Source organism: Antennarius striatus, chromosome 11 (assembly GCF_040054535.1).
Source record: "Antennarius striatus isolate MH-2024 chromosome 11, ASM4005453v1, whole genome shotgun sequence".
Lineage (NCBI taxonomy): Eukaryota > Metazoa > Chordata > Actinopteri > Lophiiformes > Antennariidae > Antennarius > Antennarius striatus.
Window position 1 is genome coordinate 17,921,730 of NC_090786.1, and position 23,551 is coordinate 17,945,280.

The 23,551-nt window shown below is 42.0% G+C and overlaps 1 protein-coding gene across 2 annotated transcripts in view; it reads right to left on the reverse strand.

Moving 5' to 3' along the window:
• The window catches only part of egln1a (egl-9 family hypoxia-inducible factor 1a), a 31,451-nt gene extending 8,369 nt beyond the window's left edge, over positions 1–23,082 (reverse strand). The window contains exons 1-2 of one of the 2 annotated variants that reach the window (XM_068326874.1): positions 22,015–23,055; positions 6,728–6,847 (exon numbers count right to left, since the gene is read on the reverse strand). In XM_068326874.1, the coding sequence (XP_068182975.1) occupies positions 6,728–6,847; positions 22,015–22,719 (825 nt within the window). In that variant the 5' untranslated portion in view covers positions 22,720–23,055. Of the gene's footprint in view, positions 1–6,727; positions 6,848–22,014 lie in introns of both variants that reach the window. The other variant, XM_068326875.1, reaches the window with a different exon arrangement.
• Positions 23,083–23,551: the final 469 nt, after the last annotated feature.

Sequence of the window (23,551 nt, forward strand, 5' to 3'; positions counted from 1 at the left end):
CATGACCCATCGCTCATGACCATAGGTGAGGGTAGGAACGAAGATTGAACGGTAGATGGAGAGCTTTGCCTCTCAGCTTAGCTCCCTCTTTGTGACAACAGTGCGGTAAAGTGACTGCAATACCGCTCCTGCTGCCCCAATTCTCCGTCCAATCTCACGCTCCACTGTTCCCTCACTCGTGAACAGGACCCCAAGATACTTAAACTCCTTCACTTGTGGAAGGACCTCATTCCCCACTTGGAGAAGGCAGTCCACCGGTTTCCTGCTGAGGGCCATGGCCTCAGATTTGGAGGTGCTAATCCTCCTCCCCGCCGCTTCACACTCGGCTGCAAACCGGACCAGTGAGCGCTGCAGGTCACAGGCTGATGACGCAAACATGACCACATCATCTGCAAAAAGCAGCGATGCAATCCTCAGGCCACCAAACTGTAAAGCCTCCTCACCACGACTACGCCTTGATATCCTGTCCATGAAAATCACTAACAGAACTGGTGATAAAGCGCAGCCCTGGCGAAGGCCAACAGCTACTCGGAACAAGTTCGATTTACTGCCGAGAACCCGAATGCAACTCTCACTTTGGGCATACAGGGATTGGATGGCCCTGAGGAAAGGCCCCCTCACCCCATGCTCCCGCAGTACTTCCCACAGTATATCCCTGGGGACTCGATCATACGCCTTCTCCAAGTCCACAAAACACATGTAGACTGGATGGGCATACTCCCAAGCCCCCTCTAGGATCCCTGTGAGAGTAAAAAGCTGGTCCGTTGTTCCACGACCAGGACGGAACCAACATTGTTCCTCCACAATCTGAGGCTCGACAATAGGCCGGACCCTCCTTTCCAGCACCTGAGAGTAAACTTTCCCAGGGAGGCTGAGGAGTGTGATGCCCCTGTAGTTGGCACACACCCTCTGGTCCCCCTTTTTAAAAAGAGGAACCACCACCCCAGTCTGCCACTCTTTTGGCACTGTCCCAGACTTCCACACAATGTTAAAGAGGCGTGTCATCTACGACAGCCCCTCAACACCCAGAGCCTCCAGCATTTCCAGGCGAATCTCATCAACACCCGGGGCTTTGCCACCGTGAAGTTGTTTAACTACCTCAGTGACTTCGCCTCGAGAGATTGACTCTGATCCCCCATAATCCTCCAGCTCTGCCTCTTCAACAGAGGACGGATCAGTTGGGGTAGTTGGATTCAGGAGTTCCTCAAAGTGTTCCTTCCACCGACCGACAACCTCCTCAGTTGAAGTCAACAGTGTCCCATCTTTGCTGTATACAGCTTGGATGGTCCCCCGTTTCCCCCTCCTGAGGTGTCGGACAGTCCTCCAGAACAACTTTGGTGCCGTCTGATAGTCCTTCTCCATGCCCTCTCCGAATTCTTCCCACATCCTCTGTTTTGCCTCCATCACAGCCGAGGCTGCAGTCCTTTTGGCCTGTCGGTACCCTGCAACTGCTTCAGGAGTCCCCAGGGACAACATGCCCCTGAAGGCCCCCTTCTTCAGTTGGACGGCTTCCCTGACCACCGAGGTCCACCACGGTGTTCGAGGGTTACCGCCCCTTGAGGAACCCAAGACCTTGAGACCACAGCTCTCAGCTGCAGTAATGGAAGCTTTGAACATCAACCATTCAGGTTCAATGCCCCCAGCCTCCACAGGGATGCACGAGAAGCTCCTTTGGAGGTGTGAATTGAAGGCCTCATGGACTGAATCCTCCTCCAGACGTTCCCAGTTCACCCGCACTACTCGTTTGGGCTTACCAGGTCTATCCAAAGGTTTCCTCCGCCAACGGACCCAACTCACCACCAGGTGGTGATCAGTTGACAGCTCTGCCCCTCTCTTCACTTGAGTGTCCAAAACACACGGTCGAAGGTCAGATGATATGATCACAAGATCAATCATTGACTTCCGACCCAGGGTGCTCTGCTACCAGGTACACTTATGACCATCCTTGTGTTCGAATATGGTGTTAGTTATGAACAATCCGTGACTAACACAGAACTCCAACAACATAACACCACTCGGGATTAGATCAGGGAAGCCATTCCTCCCAATCACACCCCTCCAAGTGTCTCCATCATTGCCGACGTGTGCATTGAAGTCCCCCAGGAGAACAATGGAGTCCCCAGCAGAGATCCCTTCAAGGACCCCATTTGGGGACCCCAAGAAGGCCGAATACTCTGAACTAATATTTGGTGCATATGCACAAATAACAGTCAGAGCCCCCCCCCCCCCCCCACAGCTTAAGACGTAGGGAAGCGACCCTCTCATCCACCGGGGTAGCTCCAACACAGCGGCGCTCAGCCGGGGGCTTCTGAGTATCCCCACACCCGCCCTGCGCCTCACGCCTGACGCAACTCCGGAGTAAAACAAGGTCCAACCCCTATCCAGGAGTTTGGATCCAGAACCGAGGCTATGCGTGGAGGTAAGCCCCACCAGATCCAACTGGTAACGCTCCACCTCCAACACAAGCTCCTTCCTCGCCAGTGAGGTGACATTCCACGTCCCAAAAGCCAGCTTCTGCTGCCCGGGTCTGGTCCGTCGTGACCCCCTGTCGTCACTGCCACCCATATGGCAGCGCACCCGACCCCATCGGTCTGCCCTGCGGGTGGTGGGTCCACAGGGGTGGGAAGAATCCACGTTGCCTTTTCGGGCTGAGCCCGGCTGTATCTTCACTATGTGAAGATACAGTCAATTCAAAATATTACTCAATGTTTAATTGTAATTCCTTTTAGACCAGAAGACATTTTAACTTTGACTTAGACACTTAGGGTATTACTCAATGTTTGCTTGTAAGTTTTACTTGCTATTATAGCAAGCCGCTGTCTTGGACACAGAATGTGGCTTTTTGTGGCTTAGACACAGTGGCTTAGTCATACTACCTCCTAGTGCAAGCCCAGCACAGTACTTGCAAACCTCCATCAAGACTGCTCAATTTCTCCACCCTGTCACGTCCACAGAGGTAGTCACCCAAAATAAGACTCCATACCAATGAAAGTCTACCCCTAGAATTAGGAATCACCTACTTTGACGTTTATCAAATCAATAACTTCTTTCCTCATATACTCCTCACTCTTCCACCAAGTTTCAACGTAATCCATCCAGTCATTTACAACTGTACGACAAAACAGTCCAAAACCCCAGATAAAATAGAAAACGTTTCCTGACTGCAGCCTTTTATCCAGATCCCAAGTGTAATGGTTTTTCCTTGCAACTGTTTCAAATGTGTTTCTATTCTGTCCAAGGGTGATATGTTCCACCTGGAATCCCGAGTTGACATTATGTTAATCAACCTTTGAATCTCAAATCTCCATTAAAATCCATGATTTTTTTTGAGAATCCACAAAGTATAACACAAAATTAGACTGATTGTCAAGCATAGAAATATTTTTATAATAGGCCTGATTTCTTTGATTTCAGGACTCTATAGAATAGAATGATAAGTAATTACTGAACATGTCATTCTGACATGGAGCCACGGTAGCCAGGCAACCACTTTCTATAAAAGACTGCTCTATCACATGTCTAATGAACAGCCAATAAGAGAGCAAAGTAGAATTACTCACATGTTCAAGGATGCTCCACTTGTGCAATTCACCTGCTCGAACATAACAGAAATCATGGAGCAGTCTAGCGTATGATTGTAAATGTGTGTCAGCTGATTTGTAGATTTGTACAAAACCTACAAATCAGTAGGTTTTTACAAACCTACTGATTAGTATGTTTGTAAAAGACGTTGGACTTTACAATCGAAGCACTGATCAACTCTATGATATTTCATCCACCCTCCCACAACAGAAGGTTGCCAGTCAGCCATACAGTTCCCTGTAATGACCTCATTTTCATAGAGAGGCCTGGAGGTCAGGTATGTGAGGAAGTCTGGAACACAGTCTGGTGTCTATTTTCAAGTCCTGTAATGAAGCGGAAGATTCTTCTTTTAACATTACAGTCAATGCTTTCCGTTTTAAGTGCGTTGCTACTCTGCTGTGCTGGACCCATTTTATCCATCTCAGATGTAAGAAGTGAGTTACTTCATAACATGCTGAACAACATTTACCTCTGAAGCACTTAAAGCATTGACAGTGTGGCCTACACTTTCTAGCATCTGTACACATGCCTGACATTATCAGAAAAGTTTGTTTGAACTCTGATATTGATATCCTTTGTCCGTGGCAGTTATTGTGCTTACTCTGGTAAGTCAGCCACCATTAACAGCAGAGGAACAGCTCTGCTTTCGTACTGAGGTCACTTCAAATAAAAATCTGTAGGTTTGTAGAAAATATTTATTGTCACGTTCCTCTTTCTATTTTCTATAGATTTAACTTAGTTTTGTTTTGATGTTGGGTGAAGTGACAGAGATATTCAGTAGGATACCCCATCATATTCTACATTCTAGAGGTTGGTCTTTAGAGTATAAAATTTTCCACCAAAGAAGCTCAGTTTCTTCACTATGTTGCTGCACCTAAGAGCAATGACCCAATAAATAGTGACCCCAGTGATTCATTGACAATGAAATCCCACCACAGGCTTCGTGATCACTTAGCTAATTATCAATTTGATAGTTAAAAGAAAAAAAAATCGAAATTGTTACTTTTTTAAGAGCAGCGAATTTCACCTAAAGTGTTCTGCATCACTGAATCCAGGAGACATTTTTGGTTGATCCCATCGGAAGAGTCAATTTTGTCTAGTAGGTGTTCCATTTTTTAGATTTTATTACACTTTGTTAATCCTCAGAGGGGAAATTCTTCTTATACTTCAGGAAATACACTGGAGTGTAAATATACACACCTGGCAGTGCCATGGAAGTAGATTCTGGAGTCTAATGCCTTGCTCAGGGGCACCTCGGCAGTGCCCTGGAGGTGAATTAACTCCTCTGACACCAGACCACACTCCATTACTGTGGTCCACGCTGGGATTGAACTGGCCACCTTCCCATTCCCAAGCTGAGACTGACCTACTGCCACCCTAATTATCCATTAAGGTAAAAACATTCAAACTAACATCAACATAAATATTAACTACTCGACAAAAGGTATGTTCTAATGCTATAAATATTCCCTCATAAATACATAATACTCAAAAATGCCCCGAGATCATCAACAACCAGAATGCCTTGTAATGATCTGTGTGAACAGTACTTGTTCAGCAAACAACTGTAGTCACAGTTTTGTCTTCCGCCCAACCCTGAACCCACTGAGGGAGGAAGCTTGGTGGCACTCTTCACCTATGGGTAGCTAGTGTGGGATAAGCAGCGCTATGCTTTCATGGGATTATAAATGGAGACAGTGGCAGGAAAGCACTCAATGACATGAAATCTCTACCACAAACTGCTCTGATGAGGTGTGAAGCAGCATGGAGACTCACAGGAACTACTCCGTTACTGGAAATAGAGTAGCGGAAACGGAATACAAAGATCAAACATTTGAACTGTGAACTGACATTGTTGTGTTTCAGTTGTTTCAACTGAGGAACTCTCACATTACTCAAGGGATAATTTCAGAATTTTAGCAATGCATGATGCATGATTTAAAATGCATGATTTAAAGTTAAATGACTGATATAGAACTACCTGGTACGTTAAGATTTTGTGGTGATCACTATAACAACTCAACCTTGGACGTCACGTTAATACACACAAGGGGTTCTTTTGTTGGATGAAAGCAAAATTCTTAAATAAGGATGCAATGGAAATAATATTAAACACCACCTGCGTTACACGCTCTCGGCGCAATGTATTTTAGAACATTCAAACAAAATTAATTCAAAAACAATATTCTCCTCTTCTTCAACAAGATTACAATCCCCAAACAGCCCTCAAATTAGTTTATGCTGCAACGGCTGCGCACAACGACGTCCACACTCCGAGACGCAACTGATGGTCGCATCTCTGGATAGTTCATCCGTGGGGAAAAACGAATAACAAAAAAACTTATAATCCTCAAAAATGTTGTCAACAGAAAATCCACTGTCCTGGCCAGGAACACAAAAGTTACTGGTGAGACCGAACAAAAGTTCAGGTTTCTCCCGTGGCGCTACATGATACCTGGTTTGTTCCTCTCTCCTCGTTTCACCTGGGAGTCTCAATAATAAAGCTTCTGGTCCACACCTCCATGACAGATGCGTCTAATCATCTGGCCATTAGTCCACTCATCATTTCTAATTTCAGTGGAAAAATTACCGTTTACCAAAAATACATACCACGAATTCATACATTTATTGCAAACTTTACATTCATCTGATATGAATTCATATACCTGGTAATTGTTCCTACCTCATCATACCCAACCAAAAAAGCACTAGTGGTCCATCATATCAAAAGAAGGTCAAACAGCACCAGAACTGTTTCTTGCTTAATATTCATTGCTTTAGGTCAGGTGGTCTCAGTGTGGCCAAGTATCCTAAACACCAATTGAAGCACCGCTAATTTACTCTTTCAGTTTAACTAAACACACTATTGATTAAAAAGGTAGGCTCTCATTCATTATTAAAAAATGCAAGATTTGAAATCAGTTTAAAATTTACATGGCGTTAAAATGCCTGGCTTTAGAACAGGTATGCATGATTTATCTTTCCAATGTTTTGGAGCGAATGAAGTGCTTGTTTGTTTTGGTGCAAGATGTTGGTAATCTCATGCAAATGAAAGGGAATGTTAGTTTATAAACAGTTCATAAATGTCAAATTCAAACCGTTTCACATGAATGAAAAACACCTGCTACTCTCATCTCTCACGTACCTTAGCAGTCCAGTCTTTATTAAGGTAATAAATGCACGTGACACATCGTCCATCGCCATTGGGGTTGTCTACATGGCGCACGTATCCTGTCCCATTTCCAGGGTAACATGCCACCATTGCCTGAAGATAGCAAGATGAGAAAGCATGATTAGTAAAAACAGAGAGGCTGTGACAAAAACCTAGATGTACGCCATGTCTAAACCTTCAGTTTACCCATGAAATGTATAATATATAGAATTTGTTGGTTCAGTTGGCGAGACAGAGAGCTTTCATTCCCAGGTCATCAATATTTAATATTAGCCATCCTGAAATCAGAAACATTCAAACAGGAAAATGCTAAGAAATAAGGCAAACCAGGTAGACGGAAGTGCCACACACCTCTGGTGTGTTGTAAGAGATGATTCAGAAGAAAAGTCTTTCCCTGACATTGCTTTTCAAAGAAAATTCTGCTGTGTCCCTGTTAAACAACCCAATCAATCAAGGTAGCATTAATTTGTGTGCAGTGGTATCATGCATTGGCAGATGTGGATCCGTCTGTCTGTGGAGGCAGTCTGTATTGTGGGTGTGTGGTTTCATTTTAATTTTTGGGGGGATATTTGGATGTGAATGCAGTAGAACCAGGTCACAGCACCGTTGCCTCACTCACACCAAAACTGATGGGTCAGTGGCTGCTTACAGCCCCGCTGCCTCATCATAAACTAGAAACTTGTGAGGAAATAAACCAGAGCTATCACGCTGCTTGTCAACTTCCTCTCGCCTTTTCCTGCTGTGTTTAGAATTGCATGATCTGCTTGGGTGTTGGCAGTGAACCCTTGTAATCTCCTGTAAATGTGCTGGTGTAAACAGAAGCCAAACACACTTGTACAGCTGAGAAAGGTCCGGTGGAACCAGACACACACACGGTGACTAGCACCCAGCCGACAGGGCCGAGGAGAATAGTTGTCTTTGGAAATGAGAATTCCACGAAAGAAAGATGTCAGCTCTTCTGAAATCAGCTGCTTAGCTGCTTATCATTTAGAACATATAAGACCTATACAGGTTCTATGTAAGGGTCTACAAATTACCACCAAGACTTACAACACATGTAACTGCCATTAGCTGACTTGAAGGTAGACCTGAGGCAAACAAAAGAAGTGCACCAAGCAGAAGGCAGATTCAGACTTCACATGCCATGTCTGAACAACAATACCACAAAACACAAGTCTCCAACACACTTAAACCAAAGCAACATTATTATTAACGCTCACAGTAACTGAACTCATCTGTTTGCTCGGGCTCCAATATGATGTTGGTTTCTGTAGGGTTTTAACAGTAAATAGACAACTGATCAGAGACGAGTGATAAGAGCTGCTCTTTCAAAGAACTTCTGATGCTTCAGAGGAGCCAGCCCTGTATATGCATGTTAGTGCAAATAGAATGAGGTTTAGGGCTCTAAGAATGAGGTTTATTGTGCTATGTAATGAATGACATTCAGTCTGCATGTGCAAATCTTAAGGGAAAAAACCCCATAATGAAGTATAAATAATAAAGATTGCACATCCGTCAAAATCTTTTTTTCCTGCACCTCTGACCAGTTGTCTGCATCAGTGCGCAGTGCGTGCACATCTCGTGTTGCAGGTTATCGCAGGAACGCACAATATCAAGGCTGTCAAAGACAAAAAACAAAACAGACCCAACATGAAGACAAGTGGTGGCGGAGTCTTGCCTGCATGACCAGTCAAACCACTTAATCGATTCTTAAAAAAGGGTGGGTCTCAAAAGAAAAGGCCCTTGAGATTCAAAGTGGGTGAGGGGCCGAAAACAGACAAAGGGCTTCCTGTCAGTGAAATGCAGCAAATTAGACATTCTTGTGTGTGCATATGTGTGGACGAGAGAAGAATTGAGAATGGGGAGGAGAAATCAAAGGGCAAGACTGGAGGAGAGGAGAGGAGTGAACTACTGTAAACTTTGACTCTTGGCCTCCCTCCAGCCAGAGCAGTGTTTTAATGGTTGTGCTACGTGCAGATCGTGAGGAAGGTTGGCTGATCCTCTGCTATGTCAACCCTCCCGCCTCAACTGCTCGGCTCACGCTGCAAGACAGGAGGTGGGTAAACAGCCTCTGCAAGGAGCAGTGTCGGAGTCTAGATTTCCTGAGCACTGAAGGTGAGACAGCTTTGCGCTGTGCAGATAGCCTGAAACAGCAGTTGGGACTTTTACCTTCATTTTTCTTGCACTGTTTAGGAGAAACTTCACATGCAGCAGGAAACTCCTGCGCAGCTTCATCTGTGAGAATACTGGGTTGGGCTTATACCAAAACAAATCTGAAACTGAACATGAATCTGAAAGTCTGGCTTTGGTCCAACTCCCTTACCATTAACAAATTTTCTGTCGATAATTGAACCTTTTGAATGTGTCAAACACACAATCAAAAGGTTCAGTCACAGTCAAGCACAACAGGAAAGACATCCCCTTCGGTCACAGAGCCAGAGATACCTTCAAGCTAAAGTTCATATGAAAATTAGGGCTTCTCTGTATTTTAAAATGTGGATAAAAAACTCGAGGTGAGTTTGACTACTTAATATGAACATGGATGTTTATCGCTGATTAAATTCATCCCAGTCTAAATGAACAGAGAACGTTCTCCAGCCCAGCCTCTTAACTCCTACGCTGCACGATAGTTTTCCTCCTTGTCACCTTTAACTTTGACCTTCATCCCTAATTAAGCTTCGCTTCATTTCCGCCAATTATTGTTTCATATCGATCCTCATTTGGATGTCGATGCTGCTCGCCATGCCGTTAATTTACATGCCACAAGCGGATGCCGAATGCCATTTATTGGCAAAGACTGAACGGGAGAGAATTAGAGATCACCCAACGACGCCACTGAGGCCTTCAGTCATCCCACATGAACGGAAAACTTCACTTAAGTTAGGTGAGTTCCAGAAACACAACAGCCAACTCAAACATTAAAGAGCCATTTTGTTGTCCATAGTGTTGATGTTTTATACCGATGGATCAGTGTCTTTCCATGTTAGCCAGTACTTACTGCAGTTCACAGACAAAAACAGTTGATTACAAAACCAAAGCAATCTTCTCTATAACGTAGTGTTTTCGGTGTGTTGTCTACAACAATTCAATAAATCAGTAACTGAAGAGTGTATTTGAATTAACCCCTCTACATCAGAGGAAGATTATACACAGAGGAATCCTCTGTGTGGAACAGACAAATCGTCACATGCTAGCTTTGCATTAAGGCATTGCGTGGGTGAAGACAAGTGTAACTCAAATTTCAAAAAATAAAAGTAAAACTGGATGTGTGTGACAAGTTCAGCCAAGAACAACATGTTGGACAACATAAAACCACAGCTTTATTTTTTAAAAGATGCTCTAGTAAATGTACAACTAGTTCAGTCAGGACATGACATGTTTCAATGGCACCAAGCAATCTGACCTCTGTGGGTCATATGTGGTTGTTGACCTGGCTCGAGTTTAACAGCACATTCTACATGACGCCATTTCAAGGAAACATTCAGTCCACTTCTTGACAATTTTTTCACACAGACAAACAATGACTATATATTGAATAAGCCCGTTAGGGTTGAATGGTCTTCATCACATATGTCAAAGTCAAGACCCACGGGCGAGATCTGGCCCGTGAGAAATTATTTATGGCCCGCCGAATGATTCTTAATTACTATTAGAACCGGCCAGCGGGGCCATGCTGCTGGTGTTTAGCACGCACCTAAACCACATTCCCCACAATCCAAAAGTAACAGAAGTCACTGCAGCGCAGCAAGCGGGCTTTGGTTTTATTGTTTATCAGCAGTCAGAACAGAGGTTGCATGTAGCTACTCCCCTCCTTAAAAAATGGCTAAAAGAAAGATGGACACTAGGAGCAGAGGGTTTCAAGCCAGGTGGGAGTCAGAGTACATGTTCAAAGAGGTAAAAGGTAAACCTGTGTGTCTTCTGCTGAGTTTGCACGTTTCTTCTCCAATACAATGCCCCAGCTGCACATCCATGCTGCGTCAGAACAAAACATCACACAGGAGCCATCTGACTGATAAACACCTTCACTCAATCCTGAGGGTTTCCTCAGCTCAGAGCCAGACCCCAAAAATTGATGAACTTGTATAAACGATGACACACCATCAAATATCAGGGTCAGCCTCTGACAAGTGATCATCACAGAGCAGTAATGTATTTTCAGTTTTGAATTCAGTTAAATTTTTACATTTGTTTCTACAAGACGTGATGTCTCTCTGAAGGAAGTACAGTATTGTTTTGTCTGTGTGCCATAGATTTTTGTATTTATTTATATTTACAGTGTGCCCTCATTCAGTCAGTCAGTCATTTTCTTAACCCGCTTAATCCGCTTATGCAGGTTGCAGGGGAGCCGGTGCCTATCCCGGCAGTCTCAGGGCGTGAGGCGGGGGACACTCCGGGCATGACGCCAGTGTACCGCGGAGCCACATAGAGACAAACAATCACTTACACACACATTCACTCCTACGGTCAATTTGGGACCGGCCAATCAACCTGTAGCGCATGCTTTTGGGGGTAGGAAGAAGCTGTAGAACCCGGGGAGAACCCACGCAGCTACGGGGAGAGCATATGAACTCCGCACAGAGCAGGACCTCATTCCTAGCAGTTAATACGCATTAGGAACAAGGAACCACACACTATTAACGAATTCCGCGATAGAGCGACAAATTATTTACCTTATTATTTATCATAATTTAAGGAGGAGGTTTATGGATACAGTGAAAGAGAACATGAAGGTAGTTGGTGTGAGAGAAGAGGATGCAGAAGACAGGGTTAAATGGAGACAACTGATTTGCTGTGGTGACCCCTGACGGGAAAAGCCGAAAGGAGAAGAAGAAGATACCGTAATTTACACATTTATGAGCCCTCCCCAAACTGATATTAAACCACCTATTTGTATGACCTTTTTCCATACTCTTATCAACTATTTAAAGCACATTTGTGTCTCACAGAACAGAGTACACTTCCGGATGCAGCCAGCCAATAGAATGTGCATACGGTATCACGTCACTGCCTACCAAAAATACGCGATGAGGTCAAGTCGCGAGCGTTGATTCACAAACGCACGAGGGCGCACTGTATTTCAGTTGAATGGACTCAGGGAAAATTGCAGATAAGAAAGGATACAACTGAGTTGATTTTTTTATTTTCGAACGTTTTCGAACGCTTCTGTTCTCAACCAAATTGGTTTTCGACCAGAAAATCAGAGAATTTTACGTCTCTGAACTCGACCAAAATTCGGCTCTCGACCAAACCGAAAGAAGCCGAGCGTACCTGAACGCGACTCACTCGGGAGCCGAGTGAACTCGAATGCCCAGGATGCTTCCTCCGTAGCGCATTCATGTTCAAAGTTCGATAGGATATCCTTTATTAAAATAAAACACTGTCTATTTCTACCCTTTTTTTATTTATGGTAAACAGTATACAGTGCAGTTTACGGTGTAAACCGAAAGAAGCCGAGCGTACCTGAACGTCTGGGCTTGCGCTAGCCATTCGCCACTTCGCCATAGGCGAACTAAATTCCAGATTGGCTACAAGGTTATTGACAGTGGCGTTCTTATTTTTATGGAAAAAAGGCTAAAACTTACAATTTTTTCGCTCGCTAGCGGCGCTCGCTATTTCCGCTAGTGAGCAGCGCTAGCGAAAATAGTGCCGCTATTGCCGCATGCCGACGGAATTGAGCCAAAGCATGCCGACGGAAATAGCCAAAGTGACCAGAACACTCCCGATCATTAAATATGCACTCAGGTCATGACCTCCCCTCATCCAATGAAAAAATAATATTTTTTTACAAGCTGAAACCGTGAATTGGTGTAAGACAAGGCGAGTACGATAAATCAAAAGAATCCAGTGTTTTATAGTAGAGTTTGTGTTAAAGTCCTCATTAATAAACAAATGGTGAATGCTGAGAGGGGATAGGAGTGGTGAGAGACCGATCAGAAGGTAAATGAAAGATTATCAATACTTGTTTGTAGTCTTAGACTTTTGTTCCCTATGACCTGCAGGAATAACAAGCGATGTATGTAAATGTGTATTCATCTCTCTTGATATTTTATATTCCTTTTTAAATTGAAATGAATTCATAATGCATGCAATTTCATGTATGCATTTATCTTGATATTAAGGAAAATTTTGTTTTTGAAGGACATTTACTTTTTTTTGTTTGCCTGTTGAAAGGGTTTCCCCTTGAAGTTAGTGACAGACATACAAAAATGTTGATATATTTAAACATTAAATAATACGCACTGTGTTAGCTCTTGGTTCAATAGGCTATGTTCATTTCAATATGTTTTAATAAACATTGAACCAATCTGGCACTCGGCTTGTAGCAAATTTGTTTTTTTGGCCCTCCATGTATTTGACTTTGACAGCCCTGGTCTACATGTTTTGTAATTGTATGCCAACTGAACTGCATTCCTGGTCAACAACCTCTACTTTATTGTCAGTAGAAAAGAGAACTTTCCTCCAAAACCATGAATTAAACAAAAAAAAAAAAAAAACAAACTCAAGAGGGAATTGAAAAAATGAATGGGTCAAATGAATGAGTCTACTGTGGTAGACAATTCCACATGAGTTCCTAAGGGTTGACATCAACGTGGACTAAAATGACTCTGCTGCTTCCAAAGGTGCTCAACTTGAGCTGCATCAGCACCCAGAATGGCACGTTCCATCAATGCGAGAAGAAAGACAACAAATTAATCAAAAAGCTCAATCACCTGAGTCACAAACTCTTCTGCCATCTCGTCCCACATCACCAAGCACAGGGATGCTCATCCAGCACGCCATAGAACAGTTGAATTCTGGAGCTGGTTGCCATGGCATTCCACACACTAGTAATACTTGACTACAACACTCACAAACAAATGTTCTTTTCTCATACAAACTTCAGTTGGATGAGCTGCACAGCTTTAGGAACATTTCTTTGATGATCTTCAACAGTTTAGATGCTATTCCCTCTGGAATCAATCAATCAGCCATGTAATAATCTATCTGGAGTGACCATTCCACAGAACTGCAGTTAGGTTTAGGACCAGTTCATCACAATGAACCTTAACATCACTGCTCCATCAAACAATTATATTCCCACACAATTAGACAAAACTGACCTTGTGTTGACCAAATCATTTGGTGGGATGTACCTTTAACATGTAAAGGAGAGTGTGTAAAGTTGCTGCGGTGTACTTTTGGGAAATTGGTCGGACGTTCCATTGTCAAAAACTTAGACATCTCCCCACCTATATATTTGAATAAGCTCACTTGAAAACCTTGCGGTGTCACATTGTTACTCCACCCACTACCGCCCAAACAATCACAGCCCATCTGCTAGAAGGAATCACGTGAACACTATGGCATAAGGCATCAGCCAGCGAGACTTGACAATGCGGTTATCCGGGACGAAAATGGTGGCCAAAGAGAAGTTTTTTGAAAATGCCAGGTCTGCATTGTCGTGTGGACGCTGTAACCAAAACTTTTTCTATCCGGAGGGAGTCTCCCTGCGATGAAAACCGCTGTGACGTTATTGTGTGTGACCCATGTGTACATGTACACACAGAATGGACGGAGTTAAAACCTGCTATTCTCTGATGTATAACAGCTCAAAGCATTGATAACCATGCTCGACAGTTGGATATTTGTTTGTCTGTTTCTTTTATGAGTCATAAAGTTTATATATTTATTCATTCATTCATTCACGTTCCTCACCAAACACGCCGACGCCAGTTCTTGGTCAGACCGGGAAGAGCTGGCTGCTGGTGGGAGAACTCTGTGATAGGGGTGCTTGGTTTATAATACCAATACATTTCTTTTCATGTTTGGTAGGAAGTCTGATATTGTTTTATCGTGGAATTTCCATGGGTTCCCGCTATTATATATAATATATACACACACACACATATAAGAAACACAGACCCCTGTCCTGTTTCTCCCAAATCCCAACACCTTTTTAAAAGACGCAAAATGTTAAATTGAAAACGATGATATTAGATTGTCTCCTTGCTGCGAGGAAATATGTCCAAACTATTGCTCTTGGAAAGATCTTGTACAAGATCAGGGCAAAATTCACGTGTTTTAAACTTCAAAAGATCACTTTGTAACTTCTGTAACTCTAATCCAAAATGTTAATGAAGCAAAGATATCAGTCAAACTCATGGAAATTTTAAGTTTTCTATGCAGTGTGTTCAATGACATCTGATATGAATTTCTTCTTTCACAGTTGTTCATGTCAGCCTGTGTGGCTTCTATTCTGTTACATTACCATTGGAATAAAAAAGAGGTAAATGTGACTAATCTAATTTATAAGTGTGTATTTTTATATACACTGTAATTGTAAAATAAAATAAAAAGTCAAAAGTAGTTAGCCAGTAGTTCACTGGCTCCTGGGCATCTTCACTTTATCAAATTTGGCCCTTTTGCAAAGGGTTTGTTAAACCCTGCATTACATCGCAGTGATGAACACAGAGAGAAAGATAAACTCAAACCTCTGCAGGTTATCCAACATACCACCATGAATAATGGGTGAGATTTTGTCACGACAAAACCCTGAAATATTTCATTTCATGTAGTGCACATGGGTGAAACAACAAGCAGGAAGGAGGTGGCATGCTGCTACTGTTAGTGGAAGGAATGAGTAGCTCACACACATAGTATAATGTACCGTCAGCGCCGACACCCAGAGGAACATGACCACGTGGCTTCCTCCCGTTTAGCTATTGTATAGAGCTTCAAGATTTATGTCAACAGTCAACGTTATTCTGCAACAGTTTCCAGAAAATCTTTTTTTCCCTTCTATACTTTAATAATGACTGTTTTCACTCTTTCATATTCCACACATATACAGGTCAGAGCACACACACACACACACACACACACACACACACGCACACGCACGCACACGGCCTGTAAGTAGAAATAGTACCCAGCCTGTGGGGATTAGTGCTTTGCTCAAGGACACCTGCGCTCAGGAGGTGAACTGGCACATCTAAAGCTACTTTTTGGTCCATGCTGATCTTGAACCGAGATACTGCTGCCCCCAAATCAATTTTTCTCTTCCATAGCTACCATTTTACTAGTGTACCCCTCATTCACTATGTAAAAAAACACTATTGTTTACAGTTCAACAAATTGATGAAAAAAGTACTTATGTCCTACATTTTTGTTTTAAAACAAGGAATTAGGCTGATTTTCTTGACAGCCAGAGCATTAATCTCAGCAGCTGGTGGAGATGGGTGTTAACAACTATACAATGTAATAAACAACAGGTACACAAACTAAAAGAAACATCCCAATCCTATCGTGTCTTTTTTTTAGAGGCCAAATGCTCATGTAAACAAGTTCAATGCTAATTCTGTACTGCGTTACAAACAAATGAGCATTTGAAACAGTTAATAGATTTTATGACCAACAAATTTATAAACATTAGCTTTGAACACTAACTGTAGGTTTGAAATTCAGCTTTTCTTCGTAACCTTTTAACTGTGGGACATGATAGCATTCATTAGAGGTCAGTAACTCAATGACAGGAAGATCATGATCTGCTGCAATCTCTTTCTGTTCTCTAATAATGACATAACGGCATCAGTGACACTTCAACATGCTGGAGCTGCAACGAAACAAAATCACATTCTGTTGCCTGTGACGTCCCACAATGTTATCGAGTCAAAAGGGGAAATGAACACAATGACATTAAATAACATGTGGGCAAAATCGTTTTACTCTTTCTTTCTCAATGTGAACTTTGCGCTTACATTGTGCTTTGTGCCTTTGAGCCATTGATACTTCTATTTATGCAAGTCATGCTGGTTTTCGCTGGTCACAGTCCAGGAGAGTTTGCCAAGACAACTAGGGCAGTAGGTGAGAAAGTCAAGCTCTGCGGAGTCAGTGGTTTACTGTATTAATACAACCATTTTCTAACAGTTTCCTTTATATAAAAATGCTTCAACTGGTCAGGAGGAACAGATTAAAAATAACAGTGGGTGACAAGCAGTTTTGTGCCAGTGCAGAAAACAATGTACCCTGAGACACCAAAGGCTGCGATCCAATGTAGGCTCTTTTCCTCAAATGTCAAAGACTACCAAGATAACAGAGCATGATAAAGGCTTAAACATAAAACCAGTGGCTCAAGCCATCTTCATAAAGACATGTCAACCAACACATCATTCCTAATGTCCAGAATTCACAGGCCAAATGAAATATAAAATTGATAAAAGAAATTAAACAGAAACTAGACAGGCAAACACACAAAAAATAAGTCATAGTACTGTGAAGTATTCCAAAATCAGTGTATTGTAAACACAGGGCTGTTCTAAAGACCTCATTATTTTTATCTAGGTATGATGAACAAAATGACTTGTGCTAAAAAATAAAAGAGTATCTTTGCTTCTCTGTGGTAAGACTCACGTCACAAGGTCATGGCAAACAGATAGTTAAAAGCAGATTTACCAGTTACACAGTTGAAGACCTGCATCAGCGAAACGCTGGCATTCCTTTGACCTGACACTGGCTGATTTTAAAAACTTCATTGAGAGAAGAGTGACGAAAATTAAAAATGACCAATAGCCCACTTATTTAGAGGAACCACTCTGAATCACATTCCTGTCTTGTCTTGCAGTAACAGATCCTGCCCAGTTCCCTTTCCCCTAAATTGCTAACCATGAAACATGCATGTCCTGGGCTTGCGCTAGCCATTCGCCACTTCACCATAGGCAAAGTAAATTCCATATGGCTACAAGGTTTTTAGCTTGCTGGGCTTGCACTAGGAGCTAGTATGACTAAGCCACTGCGGCTCAGTGTAAAAGAATTGAGCAAGCCACAAAAAGCCACACTGCGTGGCCAAGACAGTGGTGCAACGCGCGGACAACCGACGCTCGTCGTGGGGGGCGTCTGGGGGGCCTCCCCCGGGAATTTTTTTTAGAAAATGGCGTCGTTTTCCTGCATTCTGGTACATTCTGAGGGCAAAATCTTCTGTTCAGTTTACCTACAAAAATACACTAAAGTCAACAGTTCAAGCTGAACTATCTGTATTTCTATCCTACTTTATGCAGGTGTGAATGTGATATTCAACAATTGAAAACTTGCATTCACTCTGTGAAGATAGTCATACAAAATGTTACTCAATGTTTACTTGTAAGTTTTACTGAGACTAGAACACATTTTAACTTTGACCACCACCAACACCATTGGTATGCCAGTTTATTTTATTTTATTTTTTTAAAATTCAATAACATGATTTTTCATTTCAATAAATAAAAATAGCAAGCGAAGTGAATACACATTTACATGCATCGCTGGTTATTCCTGCCGGTCATAGAGAACAAAAGTCTAAGACAAGTATTGATAATATCTTTCATGTACCTTCTGATCGGTCTGTGGGGAGTGCTTCACCATTTGTTAATTAATGAGGATTTTAACACAAACTCTACTATAAAACACTGGATTCTTTTGATCGATCGTCCTCGCCTTGTCGTACACCAATTCACGGGTTCAGCTTGTAAAAATCGAACATAAAATCAAAATAACGGCGCTATTTCCGCTAGCGGCGCCCGCTAGCAGCGCTAGCAGTAGCGGCGCTAGCAGTAGCGGTGCTAGCGCTGCTCGCTAGTGGCAGTAGCTAGCGGCAGTAGCGAGCGAAAAAGTTGTAAGTTTTAGCCTTTTTTCCTTAAAAATAAGAACGCCACTGTGGCTACACAGTCTAAAAATCTTGTAGACAATCTGGTATTTACTTCACCTATGGTGAAGTGGCGAATGGCTAGCGCAAGCCCAGGCTTGTGTAGCCACAGTGGCATTCTTATTTTTAGGAAAAAAGTCTAAAATTTACAACTTTTTTGGACTCGCGAAAATCCCCGACCGATAGATATTTATATACTTTATTAATCCCGGAGGATAACATAAGAAAACAATAGCATGCTGCTATTTCCGCATGCCGACGGAAATAGCCGAAGTGATCCGAACGCTCCCGATCATGAAATATGCACTGGTGTCATGACCGCCTCTCACCCAATAAAAAAAAAAAAACTAGGGCTGTCACTTTAACACGTTAATTACATTAATTACGCTGCAAATTAACGCGCTATAAAAACTAACGCAATTAATCGCGAGTGGCAAGTCAATCCGCAAGCATTTTAAATTTGGTCCATTGCGTGACGTCACTTCCTACCTGCCCCACTAGTCGAAAGCAGAGTGACTGACAACAGAGATAGACGCGACACAGGAGAGCGGGGCAAGCCCACTCGGATCTTTGGGTGGAAAGTTTATTTATAAAAAGAACAAAGACAGGACTATCAATGAAAACGCAGTGATTCTTCTCTGCCAATCTGAGCTGTAGAAACCTCAATCAGTCTGCCCCAGGGCAGCTGTGGCTACACACGTAGCTTACCATCACCAAGTATTATTAATGCATAATTATCATTATTATTATAATAATAATAATAATATTTGTACCTTTTGTAAAAGAGAATTTTCATATCACCGAAGCAGCTCCAGCCTAACATATAATTTAAATGCAAAACATGTCAAGGACACACAGTTGAAAGTAACCTTACCCTTTTAAAGGAAAAGCCTGTTGGCATCTTGCTATTTAGTTGCCTTATTTAGAGGCATGTTATACTATTCATTTTGAATTGCTGTATTGAGTCAGTTTTAGTATTCATCTTGATTGAGAGTCTGCTTATTTATTATTTGAGACTCAGCCTTATTTTATTTCTGAATTTTACTTATTTTATTTAACTGTATTCATATAGCATTTTTGAGAAATGAACCTGGCTGATGTGCTTGGCCTTTTTCCTTTTGAATTTCATTTATAGAGCACACTTAACCAATAAAAATGTGGATTTCAAATCTTCTCTTCCTGGTGCATTCTATTGATTAGTCATGCACTACAATTTTGTAATGTCCTAGAATTCAAATTCTTTATTTGGGGGCCTTTAACAGGTGAGAGATTAAAACGCGATTAATTACAAATCCTGTAATTAGATTAATTTTTTTAATCGCCTGACAGCACTAAAAAAAACAGGATTCTTTTTTTACAAGCTAAACCCGCGAATTGGTGTATGACAAGGCGAGGACGATCGATTGAAAGAAAAGGAAATTGAGTGTTTTATAGTAGATTTCGTGTTACGATTCTAATTGAACAACAAATGATGAATAATGAGAGGGGGTAGGAATGGTGACAGACCGATCAGAAAGTAAATGAAAGATATTATCAATACTTTTTTGTAGTCTTAGACATTTGGTCTCTATGATTGGAAGGAATAATCAGTGATGCATGTAAATGTGTATTCACCTCGCTTGCTATTTTATATGCCTTTTTAAATTGAAATGAAAAATCATTATCGAATAAAAAACAAAAGCAAAACTAAGGCATACCAATGGTGTCTAAGTCAAAGTTAAAATGTATTCTAGTCTAAGCAAAATTTACAAGTAAACATTGAGTAATATTTTGTATGACTGTATCTTCTCATAGTGAATGTATTTTTGTAGGGGAAACTGAACAGAAGATTTTGCCCTCAGAATGCACCAGAATGCAGGAAAACAACCCCATTTTCTAAAAAATCCCCCCCACATACCCCCTTACGACAAGCATGGTTTTACACCCTCCAACAATTGAAAACTTGCATTTACTATGTGAAGATACATTCAATTCAAAATATTACTCAATTTTTAATTGTAAGTTTTACTTGGACTAGAAGACATTTCAACTTACTTTGATTTTAATAAATTTGATTCTTGGTATTACTCAATGTTTACTTGTAAGTTTTACTTGCCATTATAGCAATCCGCTGTCTTGGACACAGAATGTGGCTTTTTGTGGCTTACTCAATTCTTTTACACTGAGCCACAGTGGCTTAGTCATACTACCTCCTAGTACAAGCCCAGAGGTCTTCCTCTTAACATCAGAATTCTGTCAAAAGGAAAAGCTCTCTCTGCTGACGATTCAGCAGTTCGTAACGGAGCAGGTGGCTGCCATGTATGGCTGCAGGTCCTTCCTACCCATTCCGTTACTACTGTATTTCACTGAAAGATCCATGAATAGCAGAAATATAATGTGCTTTAATTGTGGATGTTGTTCTTGGTTCTGTCTGCATTTAACAGCAGCGCATGCCAAGCACTACTACATTGCCAGATAAACATATGGAGTGTGTGGCTATCTGGGCCATCGTGCCATGCTGCAAGTACACACTCTACACTATAGCTGAGCTGAACATTTACATCTGAAGTTGGGATTCCGAGTTTTTGTTGTGCTAGATCATTAACTGAGGCAATAGGTAGAAGTTACATAATAAGGGTTGCAGCAATGTATAAATTCCATCACCACAGTATGCAAAATGATTGTGATAATTCACGGTTCGGTAATTTAGATGACATGTAATCAGATTACATAAAAAACTAATAACACTTGAAGTTGGAAAAAAACAGATCAATAATTGATTATCGATTGTCATGGATTTCTTAATTATATTTGAGTATCACTTTAAAATATGGTGAAACACTAATATTAACTGATGAAGATGGCTTCTTTCAAGAGGCCACTGCAGACACACCAAGGTGTCACCAATGATTTCCAATGGTTCACAGTACAGCAGCATTTCACTCCAACAGACAAAGTACAGTCGTCCTACCAACGTGTCAAATTCTGTTTATAGAAAAACTAACTTGGTGATGCAACTTTATTTCAACAGAATCAGAATTACGAGGTGAAATAAAGGTCCAAGTTACATGAATAGGTCTAAAGACATTAAATTTTGACCTATTACGTCACTTTTCCTTCAATAGTCTTGAAGTATGCTTACTTTGAGTTTACTGAAAATGTGAATGTTGACTGAAATGCTCACATCGACCCGGGGGGTGGGAGTAGGTGGGGGCGTTCAACCTGATCGAAAAACAATTGTCAAAGTTACCTCAGGTCATCCACCCAACACAAAGACATGACTTGTCTGTTGAGGTGCAGGTTCTGTCTGTTTCTAAGCTTGGACACATGCCGAACTGTTTGTCCTTCAGACCACTTTATCTTGTGCTATTGTTTACTTTTGCAAAAACCCCACAAAAGACTGCGTGTGTAGTGACATCACTTCCTTAAACCTTTGGCAATTCTTATACAAATTTACAATTTGTAGACATACTGATTTGTTTAACGAATCTACAGGTTATGTATCACAGACTACCTCTATGTGTTCACCATGCCTGCTGGGTATCCAGAAGACCCAAATGTGTGGATCCTGACTGTAAATGATCTGACTGACGTGTTGTGTGTTTCCACATGCTGCAGTACTTACTTTTGTCCTTCCATTTATTTTGTACTTTCCCAGGTTACCGTTACAGTGTCTAATCAAGTCGTCCATGCAGCTCATTAGGAAGTGGATCTTCTCACAGCCGGCTTCACCCCCATCTATCCACGTAATTTTGTCGCCACGGATGTCTTTCGTGGAGTCGCCTTTTTGACTGACTAACTGACCGTCTGTGAACTTGCCCGTTTTATGCAGGGCTTTGACATCCTCCAAAATACCCAGTCCCGTTTCTTCTCCTAAAAAGTTGTCCACCACACAGATGCCATGCTCCCTCATGTACGGGACTACGCATTCCATGGCAAGTTTTCGTGGAGAAGCGCTAGTGTTTCCATTAGGTGTGGCGGTGTCTGCCGAGCAGTCCTCTTCTGCTCTATTGTCACCATCGGCTGCCTCTGTATTCGTGGTCTGAGGTAAAGATGCATCGTCCGTCTGCTCGGGGCTCGCGTTTTCTTGGCGATTCTCCGGTTCCTTGTCGTCCGCCGCGGGTGAAGTCGGTTCGAGCTCCGGTTTTGGTAACCTCTGCTTGTCCGCCTCCTTACAATTTAGTTTGTGTTTCTTCCAGTGCTGTTTCTGGTGTTCCTTGCTGCAGTAGAAGGAGCTTCGGCACCTACCACACCTGAGGAGGTTCTCCATTTTACCACAAAGTTCACAATATTGTCGCTCTTCATCGAGATCGTTCTGCTGCTTCTCCATGTTGGGTCTTCGAGGGTTGCGCTGCGCCTTTAAATCCGATCCATCGCACGCGCCCTGCTAACCGACAACTTTGGAAACGACCCACTGGCTCTGCCACGCTACACCGAGCAACGGAGGAAAGTAGTAATTATTACCTCGGCATTTTACCCGACTTACTCCCCTTTTACATGCTGTGTGAGTGACATTATACGACACAGTGTGTTCTCGGTCGAACGTTGGAGGTTATGTCGTCAGGACGCATATTTTCTGGTTAGTTGTCGGGCTGAGGAGAGTGCATGGCGCCGCTCCGTGTGCTCCCAGTTACAGCCTCTCTGTAAGCCCAGCCTGCTCTGACGTCACATAGAGGCACCGCCTCAATGGCGTTGCATTCACGGGTCATCGGATTTACTAAGTTCCTAACGTTCGTTGTATTTTGTACTTTTTTGTATAATTGTTTCGATTCCAAAAGCCGAAGGACAAAATCTAATCTAAATTAATAACTATTCTTGTTTGAAACGACTTGAAAATCAGCGTCAACAGAGGCGCTTGGAAAGAAAACAGGAGGTTGCCAGATGTAAGCACAAAATGCATCACCGTTCAATGCTGACGTAATTTTTGCCCTCATTCCTGCCTTTTTTGCGTGAAATTCCTTTCACGACAAAATAATACAAAAAAGCGGCTATTTTGATGGAAAAGTTAGTTGGTATGATTAAATGTGTTTAAATTTATGTGTAATTAATCGGTAAGCATACTGTAATGTATTTTGATTGGATTATACGTGAATCGGTGTGTATACATACATAAATATATATATGTATATATACATATATAGGTGTGTGTATATATATATATA